General features: G+C 44.4%; 1 protein-coding gene across 1 annotated transcript in view; it reads left to right on the forward strand.

The window, feature by feature from the left end:
• CASQ2 (calsequestrin 2) overlaps positions 1–25,010 on the forward strand; it is a 34,974-nt gene extending 9,964 nt beyond the window's left edge. Inside the window, exons 2-11 of the mRNA XM_035097320.2 lie at positions 2,034–2,118; positions 6,373–6,473; positions 8,026–8,137; positions 10,247–10,320; positions 12,018–12,148; positions 17,979–18,024; positions 21,221–21,275; positions 23,101–23,201; positions 23,622–23,696; positions 24,566–25,010. Coding sequence (XP_034953211.1) covers positions 2,034–2,118; positions 6,373–6,473; positions 8,026–8,137; positions 10,247–10,320; positions 12,018–12,148; positions 17,979–18,024; positions 21,221–21,275; positions 23,101–23,201; positions 23,622–23,696; positions 24,566–24,736 — 951 coding nt within the window. The 3' untranslated portion in view covers positions 24,737–25,010. The remainder of the gene's footprint in view (positions 1–2,033; positions 2,119–6,372; positions 6,474–8,025; positions 8,138–10,246; positions 10,321–12,017; positions 12,149–17,978; positions 18,025–21,220; positions 21,276–23,100; positions 23,202–23,621; positions 23,697–24,565) is intronic.
• The last annotated feature ends 2,021 nt before the right edge of the window (positions 25,011–27,031 follow it).

The raw sequence follows: 27,031 nt of genomic DNA on the forward strand, positions 1-27,031 counted from the left end.
GTTTTCCGGTTGCATTTGCTCAAAATGCCTCAAACACAAGAAAACACTGGGAACTACATTGAAATTATAAAACCAAGTCCCAAGTCTAGAATATCAAAGGAACACTATTATAAAACATCAGTAACACCCCCCCCCCCCAGTTCTGGGTCTGGGGTAAAAGCAATTTGGGTGTCACCTTGCCTCAAAATGGGAAAATGTAGAAAAGAGGAGAATTATGAGAACCATGGGGAAAGGGCTAAAAAGATCTGACAGCAAGAAGAAGTTTGCTTATATACTGAAAGCATGTTTATCCCATTCTTCATCTGGCTTTGAGGGCAGCTTATGTAAGATCAATAACAAGCACGCCTGTCTCTGCCCTCAGGTTTAATCTGCAAGACACAATGGAAAGGGGATGAGGAGGACAGAAGAAAACAAGCAAACTCAGGCAATAGTTCTTATAGTTGCAGACTTCTTATAAATGGGCAGCTTTAATGGAAACAACTGAAGGAGAAGGGAAGCCTGATAAAGCTGGCCTCTCAACATAGCCAGTGTTTCCCCTCCTTCCCTCTGTAACCCATGACAAGTTGGTCAGGCCATTAAGAGTATATCAAAATTGAAAGGCAAGGGAATCACTCCCTTGTGTTGCCCTGTACTTAGAACTTCTACATTGTTGTTGTTGTTGTTTAGTCGTTTAGTCGTTCGGTCGTGTCTGACTCTTCGTGACCCCATGGACCAGAGCACGCCAGGCACTCCCGTCTTCCACTGCCTCCCACAGTTTGGTCAGACTCATGTTGGTGGCTTCAAGAACACTGTCCAACCATCTCGTCCTCTGTCGTCCCCTTCTCCTTGTGCCCTCCATCTTTCCCAATATCAGGGTCTTTTCCAGGGAGTCTTCTCTTCTCATGAGGTGGCCAATGTATTGGAGCCTCAGCTTTAGGATCTGTCCTTCCAGTGAGCACTCAGGGCTGATTTCCTTCAGAATGGATAGGTTTGATCTTCTTGCAGTCCATGGGACTCTCAAGAGTCTCCTCCAGCACCATAATTCAAAAGCATCAATTCTTCGGCGATCAGCCTTCTTTATGGTCCAGCTCTCACTTCCATATATCACTACTGGGAAAACCATAGCTTTAACTATACAGACCTTTGTCAGCAAGGTGATGTCTCAATAAGGATGTCCTATTCTATTATTATTATTATTATTATTATTATTATTATTATTATTATTCCCCGCCCATCTGACTGGGTTTCTTGCCCCAGCCACTCTGAGTGGTTTCCAATATATATAAAAACCGTAATAAAATATTAAACATGAAAGAACTTTTCTATATAGAGCTGCCCAGATGTCTTCTAAAGGTCCTTGGCTCGGGGGTGGTGTAACAAACCCGCCAACATTTCTCCAATGGAAATAGGGACGTCCTAAGTAAAAGTGGAACATTCCAGAGCCAAATCAGAAACCAGGACGGTTTCTGTAACTCTGGGACTGTCCCTGGAAAATTGGGATGCTTGAAGGGTCTTCTACCAGGGGCAGCCCATCCTGTTTTGTTTTGCCACCTGATGTTCGTCCCAGGGGTGGGGAAGATGAGCGGCAGCAGAGCCGTCCTTCCTAATGGGCTGACTGGCACGTTGCGCCAGGGCGCCAGCCTCTCAGGGGCGCCCCAATGAGTGGGGGAGCTGCGCGGCCCATGTAACGGCATGCTGCGGAAAGAGCTCCGCCACTCCTGAGCCCAGGCGGGCTTGGGGTGGCGGGAGCAGCGCCCGAAAGGGCTCATTTCAGTGTGCTGTTCCCACCACGCCCCCTTGCAACAGCAGGCTTGCTAGCCGCCGTTCCAAGCCGGGTTGGCGCCGGAGGGATTTTGCACCACGGCGCTGGATACCCTTAAGACGGCCCTGAGTGGCAGTGCAGTGGGGCGGAAGCAGTGGGGCGGCTGGAGCCCTGAGGCAACTGCTGCACCTCACTTAACAGGAAGGCCGACTCTGCCTTCTGCTCCATCAAATGCTCTCTGTGGGATACTGGCCTGAGGAAGTTTGACAACCTTGTCTGTGTTTTCCTTCAGCTCGCTGCACAGGTCCTCGAAGAGAAAGGCATTGGTTTTGGATTACTGGATTCCAAGAAAGATGCCAAACTTGCCAAAAAGCTGGGTAAGTGCGATCTGTTTATAACGCTGCAGATAATCACGAGTGAATGTTGAGGGGATTCCAGTGACCAAAGTCAAATTACTATTCACAGAGCAACCAATGTTCTGCTGGATTTTCACGCATTACTGCCAGCGCCTAGGCTACCCTTGCCAGGGCCCCGATCCAACAAGATGCACTGCAGCAGCAACCATCTGGCCTCAGGCTGGCTGCGATGAGGCCCTTGCCCAAATTTCACTCTAGAGCAGTTGATGAATTCAATCTTTCATCTGCAATTGTTCCAATGATACCAGCGTGAACGAAACAGCCCTTGACAACAATGACATGGCTAAGCTGGAGCAAAGCTAAAGCTGCTGTCCTTCTGTGGTAGTTTAAAAGGACCGTGCGGGTTACTTAAAAATAGGTATGGCACTCAAAGCTGAGAGCAGCCAGTAGCAGGAATCAAAGCCTCAAGGAGGAACAGAAAGTGATGGAGAGGCTAGGAGTAGGCCCTATAAGAAATTATATTGATAAAGTACACAGTCTATATTACTTGGGAAGTTATCTCTTTGGTTACACAAACACAGAATCATCTTACCTTCCAAGTCCCGGACTGCAGAATCCGGGACCGACAGCCGTGTGACACCGGAAGTTGCGTTGACGTAACTTCCGGTGTCGTTTTGCCCTTCTATGGGCACCAAAAATGGCCGCCACCAGCTTCAAAAGTAGCTTCTACGCATGACCGGAAGTGCGTCGACGCAACTTCCAGTGTCGGTCCGCCCATCTATGGGCACCAAAAATGGCCGACACCAGAAGTCGCGTCTACGTCCTACCGGTCATGCGTAGATGCGACTTTTGAAGCCGGCGGTGGCCATTTTTTGTGCCCATAGAAGGGCAAATCAGAAAGAAAAAAAATGATCGCCGGCAGGAGAAAATAACGGAGAAAAACGGGAGACGAAGTGATACGGGGGACCACCGGGAAAAGGTAAGTAAAAACGGGGGTTTCCCGGGGAAAATGGGGTACTTGGCAGCTATGAGAATCATAGAATTATATTAATGGAATACGCGCAGCTTGCAGATTTAACATATAGTATAAGAGAACAAGAAGAATGTACGTTTAAAGAAGACTGGAAAATGTTTACTGAATATATTGGTGAAAATTGTGTTTATTTAAAAACGCTGGTAGCATTAAGATAAAATCAACAGTGTAAATAAGTTTTGATGGATGTAACAATGGATTACTGAATGGTTAACTTCATGTAAAATGTGCAGGGATGTATGGTATGCAAAATGAACCACGGAAAGAGAAGGAGGGAAGCCATTGATTTAGTTTTGTTTAAATGAATATTTTAAAATGTAAATTAGGATGATGATGATGAAGGCTAATAATAATAATAATAATCATAATAGAATTATAGAGTTGTAAGTGACTCCGAGGGTCCTCTGTCTGGTTCAACCCCCTGCAATGCAGGAATTGCAACTAAATCATTCTTGACAGATGGCCGTCCATCCTTTGCTTAGAAACCTCCAAGGAAGGAGAGTCCACCACCTTCCGAAGGAGTCCAAAGAAGGGAGAGTTCAAGGCCCCAGCAGGGAGTAAAGCAGACTGAGAGAAACATGGAGGCATTGGCATCTCCAGGAGAACTGGATTGCCACACAAAGATCTTGGCACAGCAATGGAAGCAGAGGAAGAATTCAATCTGTATACAGAGCTAACGGCAGCTGATTAAAAGGAGAAGATGAAGACAAAGGGCAGCCTCCAAATAACTTGTTTCATCAGTGCAAGGATTTACATGTGCGCAATGGAGCACTCCACCATACACCCCCAAATCTATTCTGTGTTCCCCCCTGAACCCTCCAGAGAAGATTTGAGGAGGGCATGGGGAGAGAAGAGGGGGGAAGTTTCACTGCACAAGTGGAAATCCTTGTGCTGATGATGTAACGAGATAGCTTCATACTGCCCAGAGATGTTTTATGGGTATGTCCGTAGCAAAAGGAAAAACAAGGAAACAGTGGGGTCACTCAGAGGAGAAGATGGTGAAATGCAAACAGGGGACAGAGAAAGGGCAGAACTCTGCCTTCTTTGCCTCAGTCTTCTCCAAGAAAGAAAAAAACGCCCGACCTGAAGAATATGGAGCAGATGATTCAGCAGGGGAAACACAGCCCAGAATAAGTAAGGAGGTAGTACAAGAATACTTGGCTAGTTTAGATGTATTCAAGTCTCAAGGGCCAGATGAACTACATCCAAGAGTATTAAAAGAACTGGCAGAGGTGATTTCAGAACCACTGGCAATAATCTTTGAAAATTCCTAGAGAACAGGCAAAGTTCCAGCAGACTGGAGGAGGGCAAATGTTGTCCCTATTTTCAAAAAGGGGGAAAGAGAGGACCCAAACAATTACCGCCCAGTCAGCCTGACATCAATACCAGGAAAGATTCTAGAGCAGATCATTAAGCAAACAGTCTGTGAGCACCTAGAAAGAAACTCTGTGATCACTAAAAGTCAGCATGGGTTCCTGAAAAATAAGTCATGTCAGACTAATCTGATCTCATTTTTTGACAGAATTACAAGCCTGGTAGATGAAGGGAACGCTGTGGATGTAGCCTATCTTGATTTCAGCAAGGCCTTTGACAAGGTGCCCCATGATATTCTTGTAAAGAAGCTGGTAAAATGTGGGCTAGACAATGTTACCATTCAGTGGATTTGTAGCTGGCTTACTGACCGAACCCAAAGGGTGCTCATCAATGGCTCCTCCTCATCCTGGAGAGTAGTGACTAGTGGGGTGCCACAGGGTTCAGTCTTGGGCCCAGTCTTGTTCAACATCTTTATCAATGACTTGGATGATGGGCTTGAGGGAATCCTGAGCAAGTTTGCAGATGACACCAAATTGGAAGGGGTGGCTAACACCCCAGAGGACAGGATCACACTTCAGAATGACCTTAACAGATTAGACAACTGGGCCAAAGCAAACAAGATGAATTTTAACAAGGAGAAATGTAAAGTACTACACTTGGGCAAAAAAAATGAAAGGCACAAATACAGGATGGGAGACACCTGGCTTGAGAGCAGTACATGTGAAAAGGATCTAGGAGTTTTGGTTGACCACAAACTTGACATGAGTCAGCAGTGTGATGCAGCAGCTAAAAAAGCCAATGCAATTCTGGGCTGCATCAATAGGAGTATAGCATCTAGATCAAGGGAAGTAATAGTACCACTGTATTCTGCTCTGGTCAGACCTCACCTGGAGTATTGTGTCCAGTTCTGGGCACCACAGTTCAAGAAGGATACTGATAAGCTGGAACGTGTCCAGAAGAGGGCAACCAAAATGGTCAAAGGCCTGGAAACGATGCCTTATGAGGAACGGCTTAGGGAGCTGGGTATGTTTAGCCTGGAGAAGAGAAGGTTAAGGGGTGATATGATAACCATGTTCAAATATATAAAAGGATGTCATATAAAGGAGGGAGAAAGGTTGTTTTCTGCTGCTCCAGAGAAGCGGACACGGAGCAACGGATTCAAACTACAAGAAAGAAAATTCCACCTAAACATTAGGAAGAACTTCCTGACAGTAAGAGCTGTTCGGCAGTGGAATTTGCTGCCAAGGAGTGTGGTGGAGTCTCCTTCTTTGGAGGTCTTTAAGCAGAGGCTTGACAGCCATCTGTCAGGAATGCTTTGATGGTGTTTCCTGCTTGGCAGGGGGTTGGACTGGATGGCCCTTGTGGTCTCTTCCAACTCTATGATTCTATGATTCTATGATTGTCTAGCAAGAGGGAAAGGACCAGGAGTGTGACACTCTGAAATATCTAAACAGTAAAAGGAATATTTGCTGTATACTGTGACCCCGGAGAATATGGAACTGTTGGAGGGTATGCTATCTGAATCTTTTCAGCTCCAGTCCCAGGGCTGAGGGCTCATCCACACTTTTGTTTGTCCCGTGATTTGCCGGGCAGAGCAGCAGGACAAAAAAAAGAACTTAGAAATCACAGGACAAATAGAAATTGTGGGACAATTGGCAGTGTGGATGAGCCCCGACTGTCCTTTGTTCTATTTCAGATTCAGATTGCTGACACCACCTCCAACCAAGGAAGGCTGTTCACCTTCCAGAATGGTCTCCAGCTAACATTACACAGCAGATTCTTAATAGACCTAGTGCGACCATTGTAGCAGTCCCTTTTTCTACATAATCCAGTTTTACAGTTATAAAATCACAGGGCTAGAAGGAACCTCACCAGCCCATTTAGTCTAACTGCAAAGTCGTTGCTCTCTCTGTGTGCCCTTTATCCAGGTTTGGATGAAGAAGGCAGCCTTTACATCTTTAAGGAGGATCACATCATCGAGTTTGATGGGCAAATGGCTGCAGACGTCTTGGTTGAATTCCTCCTAGACGTAAGTGCAAACAAAACCAGAACTGGCCCAATAAATTCTCTCACATTCATACTAGAAATAATGTATTGGTGTCAGCGCTCTTTGCAACTTTTATTATGCGATACCTTATTCTTGGTCTCCGGGCAAATGTAATATATAAGCCATAAATTGTGAATGGAAACACACTTTGTCTAAACAGGACTGTTCTCAACGCTGTCTGCTTTTTTCTCCAATACTGTTCAAGTGGAAATTTTGAACTCTTGTTTTGTTCCAAGCATGACCACTACCCAAGACTGCAATCCTATGCACATTTAACTGGGAATAAACTTCACTATATATCATGCGGGACCCAGGTGGCACTGTGGGTTAAACCACTGAGCCTAGGGCTTGCTGATCAGAAGGTCGGCGGTTCGAATCCCTGTGACGGGGTGAGCTCCCGTTGCTTGGTCCCAGCTCCTGCCAACCTAGCAGTTCGAAAGCACGTCAAAATGCAAGTAGATAAATAGGAACCGCTACAGCGGGAAGGTAAACGGCATTTCCATGTGCTGCTCTGGTTCGCCAGAAGCAGCTTTGTCATGCTGGCCACATGACCTGGAAGCTATACGCCGGCTCCCTCGGCCAATAATGCGAGATGAGCACGCAACCCCAGAGTCGGTCACGACTGGACCTAATGGTCCCCTTACCTTTACATATCATGGGACTTACTGTATTTTTGAATAGTTGTGCATTAGATTGGACTGCAATGCCACAAATCGCAACACTAGAATGTTAGCCCACACAGGGTTACTCCTGAGTGAACCTGTTTATGGATTATGATGCAATAATACCTGCTATTTCTGACATATCCCCTAAATGCTGATTCTGAAGATTCAGCTCTTGTAGAGCCGCCTCCTCAGTACCTAGTTTGTATACAGCAATCTTCCCTGATCTGTTTTGGACTATAACTCCCGTCACTCCAAGCCAGCATAACTGGCTGGACAGATGGGCATTAGAGTCAAAAATATCTGGCTGGTACTCAATACTATGGAGCCAAGTGAATAATCCCAGATGGCATATAGAGAAATAGTCCTGCTCAATGAGACACTTTGGACTCAGCTACATGAGTAAAAAAAAGACAGCATTTTGAATGCATTATAAATATGCAACGCCAGATGGTGCTGGAGAGCAAAAGAAAATCTGTTATTTTCCATAGTGTTTTTTCCCTTTTGTTATAATGATTTAATTTCTGACTTATTTATAGCATGTTTCCCCCCCTGTTTGTAGATAGGGTTGCCAGGCTCAATAGTGGGCAGGACTTCTGTGCCTTTAATTGCCCTGCTCTCTTTAGAGTCTGGAAACCTTAAAGAGAAACCAGCAGACCCTTTGTTTAATTTCCAAGCAAAGGGTCTGCTGGTTTCTCTTTAAGGTTTCCAGATTCAAAAGAGAGCAGGGCAATTAAAGGCACAGAAGTCCTGTCCACTATTGAGCCTGGCAACCCTATTTGTAGATCCACCCTTTGTTTCATATCAGGCAGTAAGCACCCCATTTACATTGCTAATAAGTTGTCCTTGACCAAATTCTTTCTTCACGGCAGCTGATGGAAGACCCAGTGGAGATCATCGGCAGCAAATTGGAGCTGCAGGCCTTTGACCACATGGAAGAAGAGACCAAACTCATTGGCTACTTCAAAGGAGAAGACTCAGAACGTGGGTTTGGTTGGGGGATTCTTAGGTCTGGGCGGATTCTGAAGGGGGCTAAAAAGTTCAATGTTTCTCATCCAAATTCTGTAGCAGGATAGACGGACTTGCTTAAGGGAGCTCTGTCCGCCTTGCTACCGAATTGGTCTTGTGATGCAATTCCCATGTTCTGTTCAGCAGGTTAGCGGAAAACTGAAAGAGATCACGAAATGTGTGCAGTGGAGATGGAATGCAAGGGGGTGGGCTGGTGCTCTTTGTGGGAATGTTAGGGATGTGGATTAGGATATATTATTAGATAGATCCTATCCAAGCTTGTGTTAGCAAGCTTCCAATATCAGCAGAGTGACATTCCCCTTTTGTGCACAGCAAGGCGTGTGCGTTCAGGTTTGTTAAAACCTGTACAATAATATTATACTTTATACTTCAATATTATACTTCCTGGCAAAGTCCCCTTTGTCCCTCTTAAAAGAAATACACAACAGTGTTTATAAAATAAGATAGAGTTTACTTACAGTTTCATCCTGAGTTAACAACATAATCTCAGAAAGGCAGGCTTACTTAGAAAAGTTACGAATATATATACATCTGGAGACTACTTAGTAAGGTAAGGCTTCATTTGGTCTCACTCTTGGCTGCAGGCAAAGAGTGAGAACCATCCTAACTGGAGATTCTCTGGAGATGTGTTCCCATCGAAGGAGAGAAGAAAAGGCTAAGAGAGAGAATGGCTGCTGGCTAGGGGCTTTTGTCCCAGCTAATCCATCTCATCTGCATATCTGGGGGAACAGGAACTTAGTCAGGTGTTCCCCAGATGAGTTCCTGTTAGTGGACTCTCTAGGAACTGTTGTGACTTGTCTGCCCCAGTGTTCCATCCCACACTCTTGCTCCCATCCTCAGCACATCCAAAAGTCTGAGCAGATCCTAAGCGTGTAGGCTTACACACAGAAGTAAAGTTTCTCATCCCCTCCTGCCTCCACAGACTTCTCCATCCCTCAAAAGACATCCCATAAGAATGGGGTCCTCCTGAACAATGTGGGATGGAGTGCAGGGCAGGGGCTGTCCTTACATGAACTTCCTTAACCATTCTTAGGATCCAAGCTTGATTTGGGGTGATTAGATCCCCGCCCCCTCTGTATAAGTAGCCCCTTGTGCTCCATCGTGAGAGTGTCTCTCACCCTCTTGAGCAGGGGTCAGCAAACTTTTTCAGCAGGTCCACTGTCCCTCAGACCTTGTGGGGGGCCGGACTATATTTTGGAAAAAATATATGAATGAATTCCTATGCCCCACAAATAACCCAGAGATGCATTTTAAATAAAAGAACACATTCTACTCATGAAAAATCATGCTGATGTCCGGACCGTCTGCGGGCCAGATTTAGAAGGCGATTGGGCCACATCCGGCCCCTGGGCCTTAGTTTGGAGACCCCTGCTCTTGAGGCATTTAACTTTTCAGTTCAAGCCGAAGTTAGGCAGCACTGTTTAGGGAATTTTTTAATACCAGTATTATGTTGGGAGCTGCCCAGATGGGTGGGGTATAAATAGTAAATAATAATAATAATAATAATAATAATAATAATAATAATAATAATAATAATGTAACTTTTCAGTTCAAGCCGCAGGTAGGTTGCCAGCTCCATGAACCTCTCCTAACTACATAACATTTTCACTTTCCCATTCACTGCAAAAGCTAGAGATTAAAAAAAGCATGTGAGCTCTCGCAAATCCACAACATGGAGTCCTTAAACTTTGGAGTTGGAGGCATGTGGTTTTCAAACGAGAATAATATAGACAAATAAATCTCATTTGAAAAGGCTCTCTGTGCTTTTAATAAATGATTATTTTAATTCATGACCCATTTCATATTATGAGAATAGCTTGATTCTGTGTTTTTTCCTCTTTCCCACTTATTCTGTGAGGAAAGAGGGGCTCCGGAATGGCAGAACCAGGCAAGGCTGCATAGCACGGCAGCAGCAAGGGTGGAAATTCAGTGTTGGTTTCTAGACTGGCTACCGTGGGAGTTACTTTTGATCCAGCTTTCAGAAGCTGATGCCAGTGCATGTGTTAATCTTCATTTAAGATGACCACATGTGAAATAATCTCCTCCTTCCTTTCTGCTTCTCAGATTACAAAGCATTTGAGGAGGCGGCGGAACACTTCCAGCCCTACGTCAAGTTCTTTGCCACCTTTGACAAAGGGGTAAGCAGCTGGAACCCCGCAAATTCCACATAAGAGCTGTTAGGAAGGATTGCAACAATGGCTAAATCTGGTGGTGGTTAAATATGAGTCATGCAATACTCCCATGGCAAGTTGTTCACTGCGTGGCTTGCAAGAACTAATGTACAAGGTCCTAGGTGTTGGTGTAAAGTATGTGTGTGTGTAAAGGAGAATTCTTCAATGCCAAGATTCAATTTTGGGGCACGTACTCTTTGGAGAGACAACCTTAGCAGAGGTTTAAAGTCACAAAATATGCAGTAAAGTAATGTGTGGAAACATAGGCTGTTAGACCTTTTAAATATCCTCTAAGAAGTGAATTCCAGAATGTCCCCTTCAAAAGTTTATTTCCAAAGTTTCCCGTTCCCCCCAGCATAGGAAAAAGACCATGTTTAGTAAGCTTAAAAATGGTTTACTTACAAGCTCTCCAAAGGCCAGAGTCATGTGCTTTCCCATACATCAGTCAGAAAAGTTGCAGAGGCAGTAGCACTTCGCTTAGTTACAAAGTGGTGAAAGTTCCTAAATTACTGGTATAGGAACTCAAGAATGGCTTATGAGAGCCGTGTAGTTGAGCTGATGTCTGTGTTTTGTGAATTACCACTGCTGAGAATGTAATTATCATTATCTGTAGTTTTCAAAAATTAATCTCCCTCTGACCTTATTCTTTACAATCTCACACCCAATCGTATATCTGTGTTCCTGCAACTCAGGATAACACTTCATTCATCTGATAAAGTGGGGTGTGGTCCACAATTTTTATTGCCATTTATATGGGGTCTTGATACTCAAAGCTCGATGACTTGGAATGAAATTCAAAAGAAGATGAGGAGAGTATTCAATTTCTTTTACATTTTTCTTAGCTTGATTCTTTTTAATTTACAGTGTTTCATAGTTGCTACGGGACATATAAGGGTATTATGTATTTCTTTATTTTATAACTGGTGTTAGGCGCCCCCAGTCTTGGCTGGGGAGGGTGGGGTATAAATGATGATGATGATGATTTTGTGTGTAATAATCATTCACTCCTATAATCTGCCCACATGTAACAGTATCCTTGCCGTCCGAGATTCCACTTTTCTCAGTTCCCACATTTTTTGAAGTCAGGTGGATGGTGACCAGTGAAATTGTATTTTTGTTCTGGCATCTTGGCTGTGGGATACTGTCCCTAAGGAGACTCACTCAGTGCTGCCGATCTTGATATCTGTCCTGCACCAGATAAACACTTTTTTTGCCTGACGCTTTCAATGCTAACTTGTTTTAGATCTTTTTCTAGGATGTTCTTGCTTTAACTTCTTAATGTTGTTATTTATGTTGTTAACTGCAAGCTGCTTAAAATATTTGCACCAGATGTAAATTATCATAAACTATTGTATATATAGAAAGGGTATTTTAAAACTGTGCATGTGGGATTAAAGAACAAACAAACGATAACTGCCATTGAACCTTGCTAGATTCAATTTTGCTTTGTTAGTTTTCAGAAGAACATTGCTGATTCTGATGAAAGCAGTGTTTCATTCTTATGGAAGTATGTAGTGCTATATTTCTTTGTTGCGGTATTTTAACTTTCCACATACTTACATGTTGAATAATTCTATCAGTGTGAGCTGCCAATATATTAGAGAGAAATGTTTTTCTGCGAAAGAAATCCCCATACATTTACCATTGTCTTTGATTGTTTATAGGTTGCAAAGAAACTGGGCCTGAAGCTAAATGAGGTGGATTTCTATGAGCCCTTTATGGATGAACCGGTCCACATCCCGGACAAGCCATATACAGAAGAAGAACTGGTTGATTTTGTGAATGAGCACAGAAGGTATCAGTCATGGAACTCAGAATAGTACCCCTTGTCCTATAGGGTCAGGGCATCCCAGTTGCAGTGCAAACCCCCCAAGGGTCCCTATTTTCCAGGGACAGTCCCAGAGTTACAGAAGCCGCCCTGGTTTCTGATTTGTTCCTGGAACATCTCGCTTTTCCTAAGGCCATCCCTATTTTAATCGGAGAAATGTTGATGGATATGGAGTTATGCGACTCCCAAGCCAATGAGATTGTTGTTGTTGTTGTTTAGTCATTTAGTCATGTCCGACTCTTCGTGACCCCATGGACCAGAGCACGCCAGGCACTCCTGTCTTCCACTGCCTCCTGCAGTTTGGTCAAACTTATGTTGGTAGCTTCGAGAACACTGCCCAACCATCTTGTCCTCTGTCATCCCCTTCTCCTTGTGCCCTCCATCTTTCCCAGCATCAGGGTCTTTCCAAGGGAGTCTTCTCTTCTCATAAGTTGGCCAAAGTATTGGAGCCTCAGCTTCAGGATCTGTCCTTCCAGTGAGCACTCAGGGCTGATTTCCTTCAGAATGGATAGGTTTCATCTTCTTGCAGTCCATAGTACTCTCAAGAGTCTAATCAAAGGAGATTAGTAACACTATAAATTTTAGAAAACAACTGAAAGCAGCAATAAAAATAGTTTTACTGTTTTTATAGATGTTGGAAGCTGTCCAGAGTGACTGGAGCAACCCAGTCAGATGGGTGGAGTATAAATAATGAAATAATGAAATAATAACAACAATAATAATAATAATAATAATAATAATAATAATAATAATAATAATAATGGAATAGGACGTCCCTCTTTTCGTCAGAGATATGTTGGAGGGTATGAGTTCAGATCTTCCCAATCTGTCCCTCATCTGAGAGTGGCAAACATCCTATTGAAGGGTTGTATTTTACAGGCCCTGCTTTTGCAGGTCTCTTGATTATCGTATCCAGTGTGGTGTAGTGGTTAAGAGTGGTGGATTCGTAATCTGGTGAACCGGGTTCGCTTCCCTGTTCCTCCACATGCAGCTGCTGGGTGACACATGCAGCTGCTGGGTCACACTTCTCTGAAGTCTCTCAGCCTCACTCACCACACAGAGTGTTTGTTGTGGGGGAGGAAGGGAAAGGAGATTGTGAGCTGCTTTGAGACTCCTTAGGGTGGTGATAAAGCGGGATATCAAATCCAAACTCCTCCTCCTCCTCCTCCCCTTCTTCTTCTTCTTCTTCCTCCTCCTCCTCCTCTTCTTCTTCTCACAGCCTGCACAAAACCTCTTCATGAGTGATTTGCATATATTTGGTAACACAAAACGGGGATGTATCAATAGACCAATATTTTGGAAATCCTGCAGGGTTTATTTATTTGTGAAAAGAACAATAGACTGGAGGCTTACTGAATGGCATACAACATTACAATGACCATGTTTGCATCCACACACATACAGTACATGGATTGCAATGAAGAATTATTTGCAGCTTGTTGCCCAATTTTGTAGCTAGGATTTGTGGAAATATGGGCCCCACCAGCTGTGCTTTAGATCCTTGCCCACCCTGGCTAATAAAAGCTGCCAGAGAAGGCTTGGCCACATAGGTTTGTGTTGTGCCCAATTTCTCTTTTTAGCAAGATATAATGCCATCTGGCTTCACATAAGAGGTGGTAAGGCCACTTTTTGAAAAGTCGTCATTGGACTTGACAGCATTGCATAACTATTGGTCAGTCTGAAATAGTTCCTTTGGGGGCCAAGTGTTGCCCAAACAGAAACAGGTGGTGGTGTCTCGGCTCCAGGTTTGCCTAGATGAAACTGATTTTCTAGGCCCATTTCAATCTGGCTTCAAGTCTGGTCATGGGCTTTGCTGCCTTAGTAGATGACTTCCCTGTTGATTCTGCCAAACTCTTTGGTGGTATTAAAATACCATCAACCCTTCTGGATCATATATCTCGGCTGGACATTAGAGGCACGGCCTTGCAGTGATTCTGGTCCTTCCTGGAGGGATGTTTTCAGAAGGTGATGCTGGGGCACATTTGTTTGACTCAAATGCCCTTGGATTGTGTGGTTCCTCAGAGTTCTCCAGTGGATGGTGAAGGCAAATAGGTTGTAGCTCCTCCTACTGCTTTAAAGGCATGTGACTTCTCAACAGAGCTATTTTTCTAGAAAAAGAGGTGCCGGAACTCACCATGAAAGCCTCCCTTGTTCTCTTAGAATGGCAACGGCACCCACCTGAGAGGAGCAGGAACTGAGTTATGGTGATTTCTGGCTGGGGGAAAAAAACCCTGTTTCTCAAGGAATTGATGCAAGCTCTCTTTTCCTGTTAGAGCCTCAGTTTGTTTCCTGGTTTTGTCCAGCACAGATCTCTATTCCCTCAGTCCTGCATTGTTTGTTTGTTGCTTATGTCTCTGTGTGCTCTTTTCTCCTCTAGTTTTGTCTTTTTTTTTTAACCCAATCTGCACTGTTTTCTATCTTTCTCTTCTTTTAATGTCATTACATTTTTTAAAGCACTTTGTTGTTGTTTAGTCGTTTAGTCTTTCCCAAATCTTCATGACCCCATGGACCAGAGCACGCCAGGCACTCCTGTCTTCCACTGCCTCCCGCAGTTTGGTCAGACTCATGCTGGTAGCTTTGAGAACACTGTCCAACCATCTCATCCTCTGTCGTCTCCTTCTCCTTGTGCCCTCAATCTTTCCCAACACCAGGGTCTTTTCCAGGGAGTCTTCTCTTCTCATGAGGTGGCCAAAGTACTGGAGCCTCACCTTCAGGATCTGTCCTTCCAGTGAGCACTCAGGGCTGATTTCCTTCAAAATGGATAGGTTTGATCTTCCTGCAGTCCATGGGACTCTCAAGAGTCTCCTCCAGCACCATAATTCAAAAGCATCAATTCTTCGGCGATCAGCCTTCTTTATGGTCCAGCTCTCACTTCCATACATCACTACTGGGAAAACCATAGCTTTAACTATACGGACCTTTGTCGGCAAGGTGATGTCTCTGCTTTTTAAGATGCTGTCTAGGTTTGTCATTGCTTTTCTCCAAGAATCAGGCGTCTTTTAATTTCGTGACGGCTGTCACCATCTGCAGTGATCATGGAACCCAAGAAAGTAAAATCTCTCACTGCCTCCATTTCTTCCCCTTCTATTTGCCAGGAGGTGATGGGACCAGTGGCCATGATCTTAGTTTTTTTTTGATGTTGAGCTTCAGACCATATTTTGCGCTCTCCTCTTTCACCCTCATTAAAAGGTTCTTTAATTCCTCCTCACTTTCTGCCGTCAAGGTTGTGTCATCAACATATCTGAGGTTGTTGATATTTCTTCCGGCAATCTTAATTCCGGCTTGGGATTCATCCAGTCCAGCCTTTCACATGATGAATTCTGCATATAAGTTAAATAAGCAGGGAGACAATATACAGCCTTGTCGTACTCATTTCCCAATTTTGAACCAATCAGTTGTTCTTGCATTTTATTTTATTTTTTGTACCCCCCTCCCCTTTCATTTCTCCATGACAATGTTGAGGGCATCCTGAGCAAGTTTGCAGATGACACCAAATTGGGAGCGGTGGCTAATACCCCAGAGGACAAAATCACACTTCAGAATGACCTTAACAGATTAGACAACTGGGCCAAAGCAAACAAGATGAATTTTAACAAGGAGAAATGTAAAGTACTACACTTGGGCAAAACAAATGAAAGGCACAAATACAGGGTGGGAGACACCTGGCTTGAGAGCAGTACATGTGAAAAGGATCTAGGAGTCTTGGTAGACAAGAATGCTTTGGTGGCGTTTCCTGCTTGGCAGGGGGTTGGACTGGATGGCCCTTGTGGTCTCTTACAACTCTATGATTCTATGTTATCTGGAAGATCTCAGAAATGGGCCACCATGACCCTTGAACACACCCAGGTAGCCCATAAGCCTAAACAAAGTTGGTGGTAGCATTGGCTACACCACCTTGTTCCACATCTGCTGAATAGTCCCCTCCTCTGGAGCAGTTGAACTGCTGCCAGCCAGTATACCTCCAGGTATGATGACTCCAGCAGACACACTCATAGGACAGCTCCCACAGAGGAATGTCTGGGAATCTCAGTCAAGGCCCCTGAAGCTTTATCCCAGGAGCACAAGAAGCAACGAGAAAAAGAAACAAGAGCAATCATCTCAGCAGACACATCATCTGACACAGGCAGTTCCTAGCATGGACCACTAAATATTGCCTACTACCAGAACAGATGGAGGAAGATGGCAGCTTAGTTCCTGTGGAGCAATCAATGATTGTGCAACAATTTAAAGCAAGCATAGGCAAACTCGGCCCTCCAGATGTTTTGGGACTACAACTCCCATCACCCCTAGCTAACAGGAGCAGTGGTCAGGGATGATGGGAGTTGTAGTCCCAAAACATCTGGGAGGGGCGCGAGTTTGCCTATTCCTGATTTAAAGGGTCTTTATTTAGCTAACCTAAAGTCCATTGGCTGTACTTAACTTACCTGTTGTGGTATTTTAAGTGCTAATGGATGCTGTAGACACTTCTCTCTCAGAAGATCCCAGGAGATCTGGGATAGCTTATTGCAGTGTTTCCCAACCAGTGTGCCTCCAGATGTTTTGGGACTACAACTCCCATCATTCCTGACCACTGGTCTTGCTAGCTAGGGATGATGGGAGTTATAGTCCCAAAACATCTGGAGGCACACTGGTTGGGAAACACTGGCTTATTGGGTAGAGCATGAGACTCTTAATCTCAGGGCCATGGATTTGAGCCCCATATTGGGCAAAAGATTCCTGCATTGCAGGGGGTTGGACTAGATGACCCTTCCAGCTCTACAATTCTACCGTATGATACTTTATTTCTTTATTTATTTATTACCTTTTCTTTCATTCATTCATTCATTCATTCTCTCTCTCTCTCTCTCTCTCTCTCTCTCTCTCTCTCATTTTCTTAAGGAGATTGTAGCTGGTTTTAAATAATATACATAAAAACTTGAGAATTTGTTTGCATGTTGGTGGTCACCATTGATGCTAACCTTTTAAACGTATGCACAAAGTGGGTGGATAGAAAAAGATACATGTTACTTGCCCCAAAATGGAGTGGCTGGGGAAACTCAGCCAGATGGACAGGGTATAAATAATAAATTATTTATTTATTTATTATTACATTATTATTATTATTATTATTATTATTATTATTATTATTATTAAATCAGAAGAAGTCCTGACGGAAGAAGAATGAATACAAAAACTTGTGGAATATGCAGGAATGGCGAAACTTACTGGAAAAATAAGAAATCGAGATAACAAACATTTTATAAAATAATGGAAATGGTTTATTGAATATTTACAAGCAAACTGTAAACAGATAAAAACATTGGCAGGATTACTGTAATAACCTGCAGTTTTATAAGAGTTTGCATTTGAAGCAGATGAATAAATGATTGAGTTAATTTGGAATATGCAGAAAATATAAAAATTAAATTTAAGGAACCGCAGAGAGAGGGGGAAGGAAGTTGAGTTTCAAAACATTAAAATGATTGTAAAATTATTGAAATGCATGAAATTGAAAATCATAAATAAAAATTATAATAAAAAAGAAAAAAAATACATCATATTTTGAGCCCGGATAGGGTCTATTCCTCCTCGCTCCCACGTTGTTGCTGTTTGTGTTAATGGAAATTGCTGATGCTCCCGTATGGTTTGGAATCAGACTTACTGCAGTTGTAAAAAAGATGGACCACTGTGTCAATCTGGTTCACGCCTGCCAGTGGAAGATCCTGTCTTCTGAGTCTCCTTTTGTTACACAGAATCTTAGTCATAATGACCATACAGATGTACCCATAAAACTGAGGTCTCTATTCTTTCTTTTCAGAGCCACACTGCGCAAACTGCGCCCAGAAGATATGTTTGAGACCTGGGTAAGTGAAACAAATTGGGAGCTGTAGGGATGGGGATATTTTCAAGAAGAAGTATCTGGGCTAGCTGCATTGTCAAGCACGCCCGTAAAGAAGACTCAGGATGCAAAGTATATGGTAAAATGGGTATACTTGCTACAACCAAATCAATGGCATCTGGGATGGTGGATTATGTCATAAGGAAGAATCACAGCCCTTGTATCTCCTGGGCATGTTAACAGGGGCAAACCGCAGCCATGCAGCAAAGGATTGGGAAGAAATCCCCCCCCTTGCTATTTGAAGCTTGGGTATGTGAACCTGGCACTTGTGTAGCTCTGCTGTCCAGCATTCACCAGGGGGGCACCCTCAAGGACACACACACCCCCAAGTCAAAGGCAGTATTAGTGAAAATAGTGTACACAAATATAAGGGAAATTGCCATATGTATATATGGCAAAACCATGACCAAATGCATGCATCAGGACAAATGCACATGAAAATGAATACAGATTTTAACTGAAATCAAGGTGGGGGGAAAAAATTAGAAGCACAGAGAAACCAAAATGGACAGATCCATCCACCGGTAGTTGAATGGCAGCCTATGTTCTCTAACACACTGGCACCGGGAGATGCTAGGAAAATGAAGCCTGGTTTTCTTCCACTGCATCAGAGATGAGCCTCTGCCACTTGTTTAATGAGTTATCGACTTTGGAATTGTGTTTGTGCTAAGACAGTTTGAATTGTCTTGCGGGGCGAAAAGGGGGGGGGGGTTGGAAGAAAAGAAACACACAAACCACACATTACAGTGGACTATTGTTGCTCTCATTTCAGTAGTAAATCTGCTCCAAACATCTCTAAAGCCTCGTTCCTACAACTCCCCCACCTTCCCCCCAGAGATGTTTTCCACTTATTCTTTTAGCTCTTCATTTTATGGGGGTTCTGTAACTGGTGGGCTCAGAGGGGAAAGAAATTAGCATTTAGATGGGTTTTTTTCCTCTTGCATTAATACCAATTGAAATTGAAAGCTGGGATTGGTGGAAGACAAGGAACATGAGGGTTTTCCATGGTATAATTCCAAGATGACATTCATAGCAGGTGCACAATAAACAACCTGACTGCCAACTCAGATGGCCTTTGCCAATATAATTTTCATTGTGCCCAGATACCCAAGGCCTTGCTGCCAACCTTGTGGCTTTTAGGAAGAAAACCATCCCAGATTTTTTTGGGGGGGAAATGCTAACCTTTCTCAATTCTCTTTTCCTCTTATTAGATTTTACAGACACCCCTGCCAGAATCCTTTTGTTCCTCTCTCCCATTCCTATGCCCCAACTGTCCCCTTCAATTCTCACTTTTGGACAACACCAGAAAGAACCTTCTGTGATTGTTTGGTTGCCTTGTTTCTCATGAATTGATCTATTGCTTTGCCTGGCAAACTTTATGGGTGATCGAGACCTGTACTTGAATGGCCCTTAATATCTTGGGAGTCTCTCTACAGTCTTTGAAATGTTATACCCATCAGAATTTTGTAGAAAGATGGGAGCCCTCTTAAATTACAGGAGAACCATGCAACGATGCCTCCTATGTTGGCATTTCCATCTCACCGTATAAAGTTGAATGCATAAAAGGAGTCCCTACATGCATGCAACTGCATATGCAGAGGGCTTGTTCACTGGCGGAGCTTCATTTTCCGGCACCGGGGGTAGAGAGCAGGCAGGGGCGGGCTGGCGCGCGTTCTGAGGGTGGGGCACCCAGCACGGGCGGGGGGCAGCAGCCATGATGCCCTCAGGATCATGCTGCCCAGGGTGGAGCGCCCCCATCGCCCCTCCCTGCCTACGCCCCTGGGCTTCTTTTGTTCTTCAAATAATTGAAAATCCTGATAATGCAGATCCCTGATGTTGTGGAAGCCCAACATTTGTGTTCAGCCATACATGTTTAGCTCCTTTCATGTGGAGCCATCAGAGTTGGGCAGAGTGATTTGCTGATGTTCACTATCTGGTGTGTTCTTGCTTGCCATTCATACATTCACTGAACACATGGCGGAGTTGTGTGAAGAAGGCTGGAGTTTTCCGTTGGGAGTTTTCGATTGCTGGGATTTGGGCTGGGCCACAAGAGAGAGCTGGTGAATTGACTAAATATAATAGCTGGTATATGACCGTAATAAAGCTTTGATTGATTGATTGATTGATTGATTGACCAAATATGATGCTTAGTCAGCAGTCGTACAGGTGCAGTTCAGATTACTAACTGTGCTACATGGATTGGACAGAATCTATGTACTCTCCAAGTCTTCTGCTTGAGTCGTTGTAAATAAGTGACTTGCCATATGAGTTATGGGACACTTTATCCCTCTGCAAGAAAAATAACTTGTGGGGGAAGAGCCTTATGGACCATGGAACCTGCCGCTCAGTCACAGGAATAATAATAATACCAATACTAATACTACTACTACTAATAATAATATATTACTTGTACCCCGCCCATCTAGCTGTGCCTCCCCAGCCACTCTGGGCAGCTTCCAACAGAATATTAAAAACACAATAAAACATCAAACATTAATAATAATAATTTATTTGGGCGGCTTCCAGAAGGATATTAAAATACAACAATCTATTAAACATTAAAAGCTTCCCTAAACAGGTCTGCCTTCAGATGTCTTCTAAAAGTCAGATAGTTGTTTATTTCCTTGACATCTGGTGGGAGGGTTCTACTGCCGAGAAGGCCCTCTGTCTGGTTCCCTGTAACCTCACTTCTCGCAGGGAGGGGACCGCCAGAAGGCCCTCGGAGCTGGACCTCAGTGTCCGGGCTGAATGATGGGGGTAGAAATACTCCTTCAGGTATACTGGACCGAGGCCGTTTAGGGCTTTAAAGGTCAGCACCAACACTTTGAATTGGGCTCGGAAATGTACTGGGAGACAATGTAGGTATTTCAGGACTGATGTTATATGGTCTCGGGGGCCGCTCCCAGTCACCAGTCTAGCTGCCGCATTCTGGATTAGTTGTAGTTTCTGGGTCACCTTCAAAGGTAGCCCCACGTAGAGCGCATTGCAGTAGTCCAAGCACGAGATAACCAGAGCATGCACCACTCTGGCGAGACAGTCTACAATGAAAACGGGAATTCTTGACATTCTCTGGTTGACCGATCTTCAGATCCATCTCTCCATGCCCAGCACACTCTCATCCCTAACTTTCAACTCACCAATCCCATCTTTCTTGTCCACAGGAGGATGACCTTGATGGCATTCACATTGTGGCATTTGCTGAAGAAGATGACCCAGGTAAGAGATCTTTCTTTGTCCACCTTTCTGGGGCTCAGAGATCAATGGAAATTACCACATATCCCTTCCTACGTGCAAGACCACAAGAGAGCAGATCATGGAATAAAACCATTTGCTTGGGTATCTCTAACCCTCCTAACGTCTGTAGGATTCATACTTGGTCAGTGATACTTTTCTACTTACCCTGGGGACAAAGTAAAGGCAGCAGTAATTTGCTCCCTTATGCTTTGGCTGTGTTTGAACTGCACAAATGCGAAGTGATTTACTGTTGACGTTAATGCAAGAACAAGCTACTACTGTTTGAAAGAATTGTTGTGAACACACCTTTCCTTTATGTGAGAGTGTGTAAATCTATCGGAGGCTACAGTTCTTGCATTTCCTGGCTACGAGCTCTGCAAATATGTTGCTTCATTTCAATATTCTTTTTTCTTTAAGTGTACAGCTTTTCCTAAGTTGCAAAACTACCTCAGGGATTTGGAGGAAGTGGCCCTGTGATATCACAGGCACAAGCTAATCTGCACATTGTACAGCCAACTACTGCTGCTCACAGGAGCCATTTCCCCTCAGCTCAGCTCCTTTTTTTGCAGGGTCTTCCAACATGGCTCTGTTGCTCCAGTAATGTTTTGTTTACATGCCATCTAAGTCATGAGGCGGGTTCTTTTTTTTTTTAAAGGCATTTTATTAAATTTTCCAATTAAACACATTTAACAAATAACAAAATGAAACAAACAACAACAAAAATTTTCTCTTACACATCTCTCGATTACTGCAATTCCCTTTGCTCTGCCGAGCTTTGACTTCCCTCCCTCCCCCCAGTGGGTTTTTTTGTCCATTCCTGTCTTACAGTTTCTTTATTCCTTCTATCTAAAGTCAATTCGTAGGATTTATTTCAGTCCTGCAAATGTCTTTAAACTTCTACAGTTCCTTTCCATATAGTCCACAAATTTACTCCAATCCTTTTGGAACCTTGACTCTCCCTGGTTTCGGATCCTGCTAGTCAGTCTTGCTGATTCCGCATAGTCCATCATTTTTGTCTGCCACTCTTCAATCGTCGGTAACTCCTGAGTTTTCCATTTTTGGGCTAATAAAGTTCTAGCCGCGGTTGTCGCATACATAAATAATACTTGATCCTCTTTCACAATCATGAGGCGGGTTCTTAATGCAGAGGAGAAGATGGGCAAAGAGATGAAGAGATTGCCGGGCTACTCCCCATGTCCAGAACAGAAAGGACAGTTGAATGGCACTTAAGCCCACCCAGCGCCCTGGCGCTAGGTCCCTCCAGCGCCTCTCCAAGGGCCCGGGAGTGCCAAGCGGACCACGGCAGCAGCGGGAGGCCACCTCCGAGGACTCCGCGCTGCGCCTCCTTCTCGTTTCCCCAGCGCTGGGTTCCGCTCAGTCAAGCTTCGCCACCAGCGCACGCATCGCGGGACTAGCAAGAGCTGCTTGGGCGCTGTGCGCGCGCTGGTGGCAAAGCTCGACTGAGGGGAACCCAGCGCTGGGGAAACGAGAAGGAGGCGCAGCGCGGAGTTCTCGGAGAAGGAGCGCAGTCCTGGCCAGATCGCCGGAACCCTGCGCTCACTTGGCACCCTTCCAGTGCCCTCCAGTGCCTGGCATCGTGGTTCTCCGCGCCACTAGCCTCTATGGCTAGGACGGGCCTGGGCACTGAGAAAATGCAGAGGGCCAATATTTTTTATTTATTCTCTTCTGCCACTGGCAGGGTTGCTTGGAACATCCTGTTCTCACCCTGATGACGACGACTGTGATAGCTTAGTGGATTCTTCTGACATCTGTGCATGAGAGGAACTTAAACAGTGTTTCATTTCAGATGGCTTTGAATTCCTGGAAATTGTCAAGCAGGTTGCTAAAGACAACACCGACAACCCTGAATTGAGCATTGTGTGGATTGACCCAGACGACTTTCCTCTGGTGAGTACGATGGCCTGGCGTTATTGTCATTTTGTCGTAATTTTTCCAGCGCTCCAGATAGATTCATAGGCACTCTCCTGTCTACTTCTACAACGGCAAATCTCCTAGAGATGAACTCTGGCACAGAAAGTACCGTTCTGTCAGCTGTACTTGGCTCAAATCAACCCTTACTTTCGGGAATGTTTTGGTGGAGACAAAGGAGGAAAGGGGAAGAAAATACTGAACAAAAACGGAGAACAACAGCCCAAGTCTTACAAAAATTGCACATACATTTAGATGGCAACCTCGCTTCTTTCCCTCTTGTCTCCCACTTGTCAGGCCCGATTATTTATTTGGGTGGACTTGGATTTGTGCACCGCTTAATAAATCGCCATGTTTATATGAAATCTTCAATGCTTCTCTTTTCTTTTGCTCCTACAGCTCATTGTGTATTGGGAAAAGACCTTCAAGATCGACCTATTCAAGCCCCAGATTGGTGTGGTCAATGTCACAGATGTGAGTATCAGCAAGTTCATGTACCTGGTAGCTTTAGGTTCGAGGAAGAGACAAACTGACATGGGGCCTATCCAAAGCCCAAAAACTGGATTTCTTCGTTTGGCACACCCATACTCTTCTCTTCTTCCACGTATCCCACTAGGAAGTCCTCTGCCAAATGAAGTCTTGCTTATTTCAGAGACAGAAACTATAGTTGCATGCTGAGGATGATCATATACGTATTCAGACTCAGGAGTGGTGTCCATTGTAGATAGCTTGGAAGTCAGTTCAGTAGCAAGTGGGAGTGGGGGGTGGAGCGAAGCCTGCTAATTCCCAGTTATGGCATCTTTTCTTTGATTCATGAAGTCAATAAAGTGGTACAAAAAATCACATACAGTTGTACCTTGGCTCCCAAACTCCTTGAGAGTCAAACGTTTCGGCTCCTGAACCATCGAAAACCAGGAGTGTTCCAGTTTTCAAACGTTCTTTCGGAAGCCAAATGTCCGACGGGGCTACCGCGGCTTCCGATTGGCTGCAGGAACTTCCTGCAGCCAATCAGAAGCCGTGCTTTGGAAGTCGAACGTTTCAGAAGTCGAACTTCAGAATAAGTTAGACAAGATTCTTGCCTTGCGTAATTGATCCTAAGAGCTAAATTTGAGCTTTGAAATCTCTTAGAGAACGTAAATACAGGTGAAACTCAAAAAATTAGAATATCGTCAAAAAGTTCATTTATTTCAGTAATTCAACTTAAAAGGTGAAACCAATATAGAAGAGACTCATGACATGCAAAGCGAGATATGTCAAGCCTTTATTTGGCTCAATGACCTGCTATTTTACATTTTACATGAAGCAAATCTTCATTTTTCTTTCTATACTGCCTTTTCTTTTAGGCTGATAGTGTCTGGATGGATATCAGAGATGATGATGACCTCCCCACAGCCGAGGAATTGGAAGATTGGATAGAGGATGTGCTTTCTGGGAAGATAAACACTGAAGACGATGATGTTGATGAAGATGATGGTGACGAAGATGATGATGACGATGATGACGATGACGACTAGGTTATGGCACTTTGAAAGCATCCGGACATTAAATTTATATTCCTCAAGATGTTATGCCTCCCAGTGTTCTCCCTTAAAGGGAAGACATTTGTATTTAGGACTTCCAAAGTCTGTTTCTAAGAGTCACTGAAGGCTTGCTGCCTTGTTTTCTTTCCTTTGTACCCATCTCCAACATATTTCCTATTCTAATTTCCAAAAGCTGTTTCCCAAGCATAAGACAATTAAAAAAAAAGTGACTGCATGGCATTTTTGCTCTCTGCAGATCTCTCTGTTTATTGGTAATAGCAGTAGAAAAAAGCATGGAATTACCCCAGTGGCAAGATGGATAATTCTTTACAAGGGGCTGAGAGCTTCTTGGATTATCGCAAAAAGATCTTAATGTTTTGGGTTGAGCTTTGCCCAAGTTGTATTTTTAAAACAAGTTCTCAGGGTGAACCCAAGAAGAATAATCAAGCAGACTTTGTAGGATACCTCTTTAAGAAATCCATTATGGCCCCCTTAAAAGGTAAAGGGACTCCTGACCATTAGGTCCAGTCGTGGACGACTCTGGGGTTGCGCCACTCATCTTGCTTTATTGGCCGAGGGAGCCGGCGTACAGCTTCCGGGTCATGTGGCCAGCATGACTAAGCCACTTCTGGCGAACCAGACACACGAAAACACCGTTTACCTTCCCACCGGAGCGGTACCTGTTTTATCTACTTGCACTTTGAGGTGCTTTCGAACTGCTAGGTTGGCAGGAGCAGGGATTGAGCAACGGGAGCTCACCCTGTCGCTGGGATTCGAACCGCTGACCTTCTGATTGGCAAGCCCTAGGCTCTGTGGTTTAGACCACAGCGCCACCCGCTTTCTATGCCATCCCATAGCCCCCTTACTTCATTGTAATCCTCCTGATTAGAATGATCAGGCTATTTACCCTGTATCGTTAGTATTACCAGCTATGCAGTTAAACGGAGCTCCGGAAATTTTAAAAGCAGCTTTGTCTACTAACTAAGCAAAAAATGGGTTAAAGTAAGTGAAGAACAAATAAGAGACAAATAAGGAGGCGATAAAGTAGTTGTGTTTAGATGCAAAGGGAACAGCTACGCACCTTGTTTTCCCCAATAAATCTATAAGCCTGATTCTCACTGCATAGGCAGCGCATGGAAAGGAGAGGCATTTGCTCAGGGCCAGCCCAAGGCTGCAAACTGCAAAATGGCACCCCCTGCCAGGGAAGAAGTAGTGTGTGAATAGCTTCATCAGGACAAGAGAGGAATAAAGATCTACATTGGAAGAGATGAGCAACACCTCCTATTCGCCAAGAGGCAGAATGCAGATCTGTGTGCTGCTAAGGAGATAGCAGAACCAGCCTTTGAGGAGTGTGCCACAATTGTCACTGCCACCAGAGGTGCCAACTTACGAAGCAGATGGAGAGGCGTGATGTCACATACGCGACGTTGCATCACAATGCCAGAAGCAGCTGGGGCCTGTTTCCGCAGCAGCCATAGGAGGCAGCGGCCATGGAAGCCTCTCCACGCTCAGCCTCCTCCACCCCTGATGGCTTGGAACATTGGGGAGGCCTTCCCCCCCAAAATAATATTTGGGGTGGCCCACCATAGTCAGAGGCGTCACAAGATGGCACCCCTGACTGCCGCCATAGCAGCAGCAGGCATAGCTGTCAACCCTCCCTTTTTTCGCGGGAAACTCCCTTATTCCAAGCCATAGCTGTCAGCCTTCTCTTTTTTTGCTGGAAATTCCCATATTCCAGCACCGTATCCAGGGCCGGCCCTACGGCCAGGCTGGCGGGCTGGCGCCGTGCAGCTGCGCCCGCCCGCAGCGCTGGAAAATGGGGCGGGCGCCGGAGGGATCCGTCGCACCACGGTGCCAAAGACGGCCCTGGCCGTATCCCACCGCTATCCTGGATTGTTAGATATACCGTAGACTGTCCCCGGGACAGGTGAGGCTGCTGATCCCTTACAGTGGTGCCTCGCTTAACGAATGCCCTGCTTAACGAAATTTCCGCTTAACAAAAGGATTTTTCGAGCAGAGGTTGCCTCGCTAGACGAATTCGTTTTATGAAAAATTCGTCTAACGAATCGCGGTTTCCCATAGGAATGCATTGAAATTCAATTAATGCGTTCCTATGGGCAAAAAAATAAAAAAAAATTCAATGCATTCCTATGGGATTCGCTAGACGAATTTTTCGTTATGAGAAAAGACCCGTGGAACGAATTAAATTCGTCTAGCGAGGCACCACTGTATTTTCAAATCTGAAAGTTGATAGCTATGGCAGCAGGTTGTGCATTTCTTGGAGGGTTT

Source organism: Zootoca vivipara, chromosome 16 (assembly GCF_963506605.1).
Source record: "Zootoca vivipara chromosome 16, rZooViv1.1, whole genome shotgun sequence".
Taxonomy (NCBI): Eukaryota; Metazoa; Chordata; class Lepidosauria; order Squamata; family Lacertidae; genus Zootoca; species Zootoca vivipara.